This window comes from Vigna unguiculata, chromosome 6, assembly GCF_037176805.1.
Source record: "Vigna unguiculata cultivar grain cowpea cultivar isolate G323 ecotype 2 chromosome 6, ASM3717680v1, whole genome shotgun sequence".
Classification (NCBI taxonomy): Eukaryota; Viridiplantae; Streptophyta; class Magnoliopsida; order Fabales; family Fabaceae; genus Vigna; species Vigna unguiculata.
The window spans coordinates 49,792,485-49,802,519 of record NC_140797.1 but is presented as its reverse complement, the minus strand read 5'-3'; the positions used below and the strand labels follow the sequence as shown (position 1 = coordinate 49,802,519).

The 10,035-nt window shown below is 31.8% G+C and overlaps 1 protein-coding gene across 3 annotated transcripts; it reads left to right on the top strand.

The window, feature by feature from the left end:
- The first annotated feature begins 3,987 nt into the window (after positions 1-3,987).
- Positions 3,988-9,364, top strand: LOC114188226 (Pseudouridine synthase family protein). Of its 3 annotated transcripts, none has more exons than XR_003605387.2 (13): positions 3,988-4,124; positions 4,257-4,375; positions 4,473-4,586; positions 6,106-6,437; positions 6,512-6,568; positions 6,662-6,739; positions 6,817-6,870; positions 7,627-7,709; positions 8,074-8,173; positions 8,249-8,311; positions 8,634-8,930; positions 9,019-9,079; positions 9,161-9,364. XR_003605387.2 is itself a non-coding variant. In XM_028076794.2 (13 exons), exons 4-13 carry the CDS (start codon positions 6,192-6,194, stop codon positions 9,262-9,264), a joined length of 1,110 nt encoding a protein of 369 aa, XP_027932595.1. In that variant the 5' UTR covers positions 3,989-4,124; positions 4,257-4,375; positions 4,473-4,586; positions 6,106-6,191; the 3' UTR covers positions 9,265-9,364. The 3 variants fall into 3 exon arrangements, 2 of the variants coding, with proteins under 2 accessions (XP_027932595.1, XP_027932594.1); XM_028076794.2 differs by having other exon boundaries at positions 3,989-4,124; positions 7,630-7,709; positions 8,634-8,900; XM_028076793.2 differs by having other exon boundaries at positions 3,989-4,124; positions 8,634-8,900.
- The last annotated feature ends 671 nt before the right edge of the window (positions 9,365-10,035 follow it).

Here is a 10,035-nt window from a genome sequence, read left to right as displayed (position 1 = left end):
ATTTTCAGGTTTTAGGTGTTTTAGCACAAGTGAAAACTGACAAGGATTTAGTTGACACATTGGTGCAACCAGTTGAAAATGCTGATCGGCTTTTCGAAGAAATTCAAGATTTGCAAAAGCAAGTTGAGGATTTAGAAGATAAGCTTGATTTTCGTGGACAGGGAGTGAGGACTCTGGAAGAGATTCAACTGGAGCTTAAAACCCTGCAGAGCACCAAGTAAACAGCTTAAGTTTTTTTACTGTTTACTAACATGGGCAATTTTACCATCTCGAGCCATTAAGATAATTGAATTCTGTCATATTCGCATCATCTCCATTTCCTAAGTGCTCTTATACTTATCATGAGAATAGTTTCAGTTTTGTTTCTTATTCTTATCATTATTTCCATTCTTATCTTGTTTAAAAGGGACAATTTGCAATCTGAATTGGAGAGGTTGAGGGATGAACAAATACATATGGAGAAGGATCTATCACATATTTGTAACCGGCGGCACAATTTAACAGAGGAGAAATTGAAAGCAACCAACTTATTGCAAGGTGTTAAGAGATTAGAAGAAGAATTGGAACGTTTGACTGAAGAAAAGACTCAAGTTGATCTTGATGAGAAGGTTTTTAATTATCTGATACATTGATGGATATTTAGTTGTTGTTATAGGCTTGGGCAATTGCCTCTTTTTACCCCTTTCTACTAAACACACATTTTCATAAGAAAAATTAGTAAAATTGTCAATGCTCTGATGACAGAAAGTGCAATTATCAGTCATTGTTCCTTTTTTTTCAACTACTTTTGGTGCATTGCTTACAATTTGTCGTCCAATTTGTTGTGTTGTATTTGTGTCTATATATACTAAACAGCTTTTCCGTCCTGATGGAATTGTTGCCTTTCAAAATTCTCAACCTTATATGTTCTGTTTGTGTATCTAACCCTCTGTTTCCAAAATATTTCCTTCAAAATTTCCAATAATTCTAAAAAAGGCTCTAGTTTTTTTCTCTCTCTCTTTGCCATGTCACAGAGGTTTGTTGATCCAAATTCCTTCTATATGATTATTACCAGAATGAACTCTACTTCCCTCTTCTCCCGTGTAAGAGAATTTTGGTCCAGGACTTATACTAGTAAGTTGATGAGTAACTGAATAATTTTATGATTATATGAACAGTGTGAATACTGAGGGTTCTAGCGATGGAAGTGATGGCAACACTGCAGGGGTGAGAACTTTCTCACTATTAACATATTTTTTCTTGTCCTTGTACAATAACAGTGTTTCATTTAGAATGATTCTACAAATTGAAGAGTTAATTTTTATGCTATTTGATAATTGTATGTTCAGGCTAATCAAACAAAAATGAAAAGAAGCCGAGAGGAAACATCAACCACTGGTATGACTCTAACAGTCCTATTCACTGTTGCATCTTGATGAATGATTTAGTTGTCTTGGATCACAATTATACTTTTGATGTCAACTAGATCATTGAGTATGGTACTAGGGTGTTCATTAGTTAATACTTGGATGGCCTTTTACCGGGATTTCAGTCTAAATACAGTCAAGCTTTTGAGGTCCTTTTGTAAGAAATTGAGAAGAAAATGGCACACTTGCATGATATTTAAACATCTTAAACTATTAATTTGAGGAGTTAAGTTGTTTACTTAATATGTGTTTTGATGGTTATATTTTATCACACTGTACAAGCAGATGGAGAAGGGAAAACTGAGACACAAGATGGCCCAATTTCCAAAGAGACTGCATCTTCGAAAATGATTATGCCTGCTACCCCAGCTAGTATTGCAGGAAAGTTTGTTGGTCCTGTAATTTCTTCAGGTATGACCACAGCACTGGAGCTTAGGAACTCTTTCACTGTTCATTCTAAGGAAAATATAATGATAGAAGTGATTAAGCGGTTTAGATTAAAATATAATGTTAGATTATTGAGTAATGATACGTATTTTAAGGAATCAATTAACCATATCTACATATATGGTGAAATAATGGTTCCTAAGGCTACGTAAGTTTCCTTTCACTTGCTTCGATATAAACAATAACAGCTTAAATTGATTACTCTTTACTAACCAACTTTTGCATTTTTGTATTAGGTTTTTTCTGATAATGGAATTTGGAGAAGAATCTTTAGAATGATTATAAAAATTATGTGACTTAGTTCACTTGCACGCACATCATTCTACCAAAAACTTTTTCAAGAAATTTTTTCTCTACTCTATCCAATCAAAATCTGGCATCACAATTTTTCCAGTTTGTACATTATACTGTATCGGTGTGAGCTAATCATCGATACCAAATAATCATGATTTTTGTGCAGGTCAATGATCTAGTAATAAACTATTTTAGTATATGCATGTTGATTTCATGATTTGAGGTTGACGTCCTTCTTGCAGCTAATATTTATCTTTTATAATTTTAGCAAACCGGTGATGCAAATGAGCCTGAGTCTTCTATGGGTACAAGAGGATCATCTGGTGGTAGCAATATTTAGGGTGTTGATGATGTTTTTTAAGATGAAACTATTTTAGTGTATTATGAACTTTGAGTAAGTATGGATTAAGTTGTAATTGTTTCAATTTAAATTGCTTTTATGTTAATATGTTGATTTTGAGAATCAAAAGTTCTAATGATATATATTTGAACACTTTGGTTGAAGTATTTGATTGAAGTTTACAAAAGATATTATTGATATAAAAATATAAGTACCTCAAATTCTAATTACAAACAAAATATTGTTTTTTTATGAGATTTGAATAACGCAATAATAAATCCACAAATTAAATAATACAAACGAAACAGGTTAAAACTTTTACAGTATAATCCTCAAATTGAGGAGGGTATTAACCCCCACAAAAAAAAATAGGAATTTTGGAATCAAATAGGTTTATGGAAATAAAGGAGGTTTTAAATCTCCACAAAATAATAGTCATGAATAGAAGAGGTTATAACCCTCCATTAAAAAACTTCCACAATATAAACTTGGTACCAGGGGTTGTAGAAAACCTCCACAAATAACTTGTGGGGAACCTATCTGTGGAGGTTTGAAAAACCTCTGCAAATTATTTTGTGGTGACTTCTGCTGTCATATTTTTTTTCGTTAAGATTGGGTCCAATGAAGCTTTCTGTTCTTCATGAGGATTGCAATGTGATTTTTGTGGTTGACATTAGGTATATTAAAGTTGTTGTCTCATATTTACATGATTGTCTAGTATTTGTACAAAAACCTCAATGCACCTCCCTACTTATTTGAACATGGCTCCCCACATGTTAGTGACTCCCGCTGTCATATTTTTTTCATTAAGATTGGGTCTAACAACTTTTTAGTTCTTCATGAGGACTTCAGTGTCATTTTATGATTCATATTAGGGACATTGAACATGATGTCTCATACTTGCATAACTGTCCAATATTTGTGCAAAAACTCCAACGCAACTCCCCACCTATTTGCACATAATTCCCCACATTGTGTAACTCCTGCTGTCATATTTTTTTCCGTTAAGAGTGGTTTTAGTGTCGTCATCTTCAACTCAGAAAAAACCTAAATCCTAAATGATATCTACACCAACAACAACGATAGAATGGAGAAGCCCTACAACTCACCCACAAAACAACCAACCACAAACATTTCAACCACAAACATTTCAATCACGTATGGTATTTGAACGAAAATGAATCATTGAGATTGTGAGAGTGAAACAAAGAACAAAGTCAAAACGAACCACCACCCACCGCCGTTGAGAACCCAAACCTCAGACCCTATTTCTCTGTTCGATGACATCGCGAGACATTGCTTCTCTCTTCTCTCAAGTTGGAGTGCTCTCTTCCAAATGAGAAAACCATGAGTTCTCTTTGTTGATCCTCTTCTCCATCTTCTTCCACACGTGTTTCAATTTTAAAAAAATAAAATAAAACAAATTTTTAAATAAAAAAATTGATTAACACGTCACTCCGTCAAAAGTAAGTTTAAAATATATGTTTAAATATCATTTTCGTACTATAAAAGCACATGTTCTGAATAGAATGAGAGGTTATGAGAGTCAGAGTAAAGCATAGCAATGAAGTTGCGATGGAGCAAGACTGATCCTTTCACCGTGCAATGACCCTCGTCACCTTCTCCTTCGTATTTCGGTAAGATTTCTACTCCTGTAATCTTTAATTTTCTACTCTGTTTTTTGTGTCGATCAACTTTTCTTCAAAGAATTCTAAAAAAAAAAACAAGTAAAAAATAATTTAACTAAACCAACCTAATTTTCGTCTCAGGCTTCATTGATTGGATATATAATGATAAATGCAAGATGATTCTCAAGAAACTTATAAATCAAGTTGATTCCGATCATGGCTATGCGTTGCTCTATGCTCACTGCGTCGCATCGTTCAAGGTTTTATTCCATCGATTACTTTCTCCGAGTTTTTTTTTTTTCTTTTTTTTCTGGTTGGGAAGATATTTTTTTTTATTTTCTTTCTTTTTTTTATCAGGATGATAGTTTAGTTGGAAAGAAATTCTTGCAAAAGAATCCCGAGGGTAAATCTTGATCGTGGTTATAAAGAAACGTTATATGAAAAGTTGAGATTAAAGTAAAAAAGAATTGAGTAAGCATTTAATTATTTAGAAGTTAGTAAATTTGCAAGATTATATGTATATATTTCCAAATTTATAAAACTTGACTTATTAATTAAAACAGAAAAACCTAATTATTCATTTAATGAGATGAATTTTGTAATTCATGTATTATCGCCATACCATCTCATTTGACATTCAAGATTTTTAGATAAGAACTAAGACACGTAAGTAATATTTCCTGTGACATTACAATTACAATGTAATGTTTTTTATTATGCTTATTTTTATATTAATTAGATCAGTTTTTTTTTTCTGTTCTATATTTATTTTTTAATCTCTCAGTCAAATTAACGGGATAATATAAAATAGTTTTTTTATTTTAGAAATATTAAAAGATTTGATTTTGTAAGCATGGTGGGAAATGGAAGCACTTGATTTAATTTAAGGTTAAATTATACTTTGGTCCCATTTTCGTAACAAAATTTAAATTTGGTACCTCAAATTTTTTTTTGTCTTAATGTGGTTTCTATTTTGGGAAATTTGATGTAATCAAGTCATCTCGTGTAGTAACGGTGTTAAATGGGTGCCACGTGTTACCTTTTGAATTTTTAAAATTCTTTTATTGAATTTTTTTTAAATTTAAAAAAAATTAAAAATTTGTCACATGTCAAGCTGACATCGTGCCACGTGGCAGTGACAATGTCACGTGTCACTGTTATGGTAGGTGTCATTTTCTCATTTTCAATTTGGTCCATGTATTTTAACTTTTGTCTCAATTTAGTTCTAATTTTTGTAAAAATTATACAGTTTCGTTCCCTCCAAATTGAAACAAAAATTATAAAATGTTATACAAATATTTTTATTAAATTTGATTTTTTTTATTCAAATTTATATTTTTTATATATTTTCAATAAAACTAAGTTTATTTAAATTTGTTTCACATTCAATTTTACTTAAAAATGTTTTCAAATTTTAAATTTATTTGTTTTTGATTATTACATAAACTAGTTATTTTTTCTTAAATTATATAATTGTTATTTTTATACCAACTAAAACATTTGTATAGAAATTATTGAATTTTACACATTTTAAAAATATGTAATTATTTAAAATATAAATTCAAATAAAAAACAATATTAAAGTATGATGTAATAAAATATCAATATAATTTATGAATTTTTTTTGTTATTAGCATTATTTTCTATTAACAACTTTAAAACAATTTTAAATAAAGTTTGATGTAAAATATAAATTAAAATAAACTTAATTTTGTTAAATATATTTACTTGAAATATCAATTTTGATAGAAATATTTGTACACATTTATATAGAAATTAAATTTGATTTTAATTTGGAGAAGGACAAAATTACACAAATTTTACAAAAATTGAGACAAAAATTAAAATATTAGGACAAAATAATTTAATTACATCAAATTTTTTAAAACAAGAATCATATCGAAATAAAAAAGAATTAAGAAACCAAATTTAAATTTTGTTGTTAAGATGAGAACCAAAAGTATAATTTAACTTTAATTTAATTACGCAGACACCGCCTCTATATCTGGGGGTAGGAAAGGAGAAACCGAAACCCTGTTGAGCTGAGTTGCGTTGGGATTGAAATTTCAAATTTCAATGACACACAGTTTGAAGCATACAGTGGATTCGGAGTGCAGTGATAACAATCGGCCGTCCAAGTTATCAAAAATCGAGCATCCCACTCACATTGAAGAAGAAGAAGAAGACGACGAAGAAAAAGGAATGAATCAAAACCCTAGGAATGGGATTCAACGCTATTTGTTTGCAATCGAGTATATCGGCACTCTTTTCTCCGGTTCACAGAAGCAGCTCACTTGTCGTACCGTCGTTGGAGCGCTCGAGGTAACAAATTACAACATCGCGTCACCATTTCCATCCACGATTACTATCAAATCAAATGTGTTGTTGTTTTGTAGGAAGCTTTTGCTAAATTTGTTGGCCAGCCCGTCTCTGTTTCTTGTTCAAGTCGAACTGTGAGTATCACTCTAACCTCACTCACTATTCACGGACAATTTGCAAAATCGAATACGTATAGTATATCAATTAACTGTGCTATGGAAATGCAGGATGCTGGAGTTCATGCCTTGTCAAATGTTTGTCATGTGGATATTCAACGGACCAGCAAAAGGAAGCCCGGTGAAGTGGTTCGTATCTTACATAAACCCAAACTTTATACTAATCGAGATATATATTTGCTCATCTTGTCATTGTAAACATGTAGTTACCACCTCATGAACCTGCTGTGGTTGGAAGGGCTGTAAACCATTTCTTGCAGGTATGTTCTTCTTGTGCTCAAATCAAAATAAATTACTGGGACACCGACCAAATTCGCCACATTTAAAAATACTAGACCACAATTACAAATTTTAAAATGAGGGACTAAAACCAATTATAACCAAATCGTTAGGGACTTAAAACATTTACCCTTTAAATAAATACATTGCTTCTTCTGTCTTGACAAAATGTTTGATCTTCTTACATGACGTGGAACAAGAAAGAAACTCTGAAGATAGCTGCAAAGAGTGCGTGCTTGCAATTTTTTAGTTATTGGCTTGGATAAAGCAGATAGAATTGTAATTTACTCTCCATCACCTTGTGCTTTAAGTTCAATCTTATTCTGAACTGTCAGCATGATGCGTGTTGAGGCAAAAACTTGTACCACAGGCCCACAGCTAATGCCAAGTTAATTTTTTTTTTTCCATACAATGTGTAATTTTCTAATGCTACTGCATACCCAGGAGATTTTCTGTTTGTGACAGCTTTTCATCTGTGCAGATTCATAATATTTATTATTATCGAATTTTGGCTTTATAAACTATTCCAGGAAGATTAATGAATTATTGAATATGTTCTTAAGAAGAGCAAATTTATTATCAACTTCGTGTTTGTTTGTACTCAAAGTTGGAGTTGCAGTTTTGAAAACCTAAACTAATCTGTTTCTCAAATTTTGCTTATTAGATGATTTCACTTGAGTGTAATGTCTGTGCTCAAAATCTTCTAATATGTTTTTTGGCAATTTGATTTACTTTAGAAGCATGACAGTGACTTAACGATTATCGATGTTCGATGTGTTCCATCTGATTTTCATGCCAGATTTAAAGCACAAGAGCGCACGTGAGTTCTTCAGAATCTTGGTTTTCATGCGTTGATTATCACTTGCTGCATTTATATACCGTCATCGGCTCTCATATAGTTCTATTTGATGCAAGATTTTCATTCTTAGCTCTTATTTATTGGATTATGAATGGAGGAGTTACTTGGTCTCTGAAGTATATTTGTTAAGTTATGAATGAAGTAGAACTGCTTGATCTTTTGAAATTGCCCTTAATTTTTGTGTAATAGTGACAGTGAAGATTATTGCAATAAGGTTCATCTAGGACTTCTGACATTAGCTACTTTTCCGTGCATTTCCACAGAATTCTTTGTTTTGTTTTTGATCATTTGAAGTAATTACCCATTATTTGGAACTACCATTCAGATACTTCTATCGTTTGCTGTCTGGGCCAGAGCCTTTGTCAACCTTTGAGAAAGATCGAGCATGGCATGTATCTGAGGATCTTAATCTTCCAGCTATGCAAGTTAGTTAACAGCTCCGTATATTTTTCAGATTGTCAATCCTCCATCTATGCAAGTTATTGATGATATCCATGCAGGAAGCATGCAGGGTTCTTGTTGGATGCCATGATTTTAGTTCCTTCAGGGCAGCTGGTTGTCAGGTTGTATTTTTTCTTTAATATGTGTGAACAGTAATGCATAACATTCTAATTAATAATTTGTCTAACCTAAAGTGGAACCTTGTTTTCCATTCAACTCTCTTCTACATTCATCTGCTTCTGATTGATATGATAGGACTTCACAGTACGCAGTAATATATTTGAAAAGCATCACAGTAATCAAATAGTAGTCATGATTGAATTTTCATTTAAAGGATTAATTTTAGTTGAATGCTCTATTGTAATTGTAGGCATTCTTTCTAAAGTGTTTTCAGCATGTCTTGTTTATGTTCTAAAATATCTCATGCAAAGTTTCTTTGTACAGGCAAAATCACCAATTAGAACTTTGGATGAACTGAGTGTCACCGAGGTAATTGAAAGTCTATATTTCCCATCTGTAATGGATAGAGAAGGACATAATAAAGTTAGTAGTGATCTTCGTGGCTACCTTAACAACTCCGAAACTGACATTTCTCCTAGTTCAAGTCCATGCATTGATAAAGTAACGACTTCAGGTGTAGGATTTGGCAAACGAAGACGACATCGTTGCCTGGTGGTAACAGCACGAGCACGTTCCTTTCTTTACCACCAGGTTGAGTAATCTAACTTTGAATTGAATCCAGTAAGAAGTTCAATTTTTTTGCGTTATGATTTAATCCTGCATTTTTAATCCAATCTGTTCTGAACACAAAGATGCTAATTGATTTCAGGTTAGATTACTTGTGGGTGTTCTCAAGGCTGTCGGCACTGGAAACCTGACAATTCCGGACGGTACTCATTCATTCATATCTATTCACGTGTGATATATTCACATACATACACTTGATTTCTCACATTATGGGCACTTTGCAGTTGAAAGAATTTTGAATGCCAAGAGTGTTACTTCCGCAAGTCCAATGGCTCCAGCATGTGGTCTTTACCTGGGAGAGGTGAAATATGATCTGCCTACAACTTAGTTCACCCAATCCAATGGATAAATTTTGTCCCTTGTATGAACTTAACTTTATCATTACTTAACTTTGTTTCTTTAAAATTAAGGAAAAACTTTCTCAAACATATCATTTAGCCCTGCACCGATCCTTCCATTAGATTTTTTCCTTCAAAAAAAAGTAAAGGTAAAAAATATTTTATGTAATATTTATTTATCAGCAGAGATCTATCGTCTAAAAGTACGATAAAAATAAAATATATATAGATAGATATAAATTTTCCTTTACTAGTTGATTATATAACTTAAATTTTCCTTTTTAAGGTGGTACTAAAACTCATTCTACTAAAATTTCTTCAATTTATCATGTTCCATATTGTGGGCCTGCTATCAAATTTGGGGTAGGGGAATTTCTATTTTGCATCTCCATAATTTCGACTCACACCTTTATAATTTTTTATTCTAAAATAAAATTTTAAAATTTCAGAATATAAAATACAAAAAAAATATTTTTAATTGCTGAAAAAAAATTATGAAGGTGCACAAGATGCCCAAATTCGGAATATCATTCTGAGAGTAAAAGGATATATCGGAATACAATAGATATATAAGTAATTGCAGACATCTTTGGTGAAATTTAATGTATCAAATCGCCAATCCGCACCGCAGTACAGTTCTATAATTTAATATATCAATCACATTCTTTCATGTAAATTTTGTAGCACCAACGAGAATAATAAGTTAAATTCATATAATTAAGAAAAACTATAATTCTAATATAAAATTTTTAAATCTATCC

Coding starts and splice junctions, on each gene's coding strand:
- LOC114188226 (XM_028076793.2), top strand. CDS start 6,192: ATGACACACAGTTTGAAGCATACAGTGGATTCGGAGTGCAGTGATAAC. Junction 6,740..6,816: donor AAAGGAAGCCCGGTGAAGTG/GTTCGTATCTTA, acceptor GTAAACATGTAG/TTACCACCTCATGAACCTGC. Junction 8,901..9,018: donor GTTCCTTTCTTTACCACCAG/GTTGAGTAATCT, acceptor AATTGATTTCAG/GTTAGATTACTTGTGGGTGT.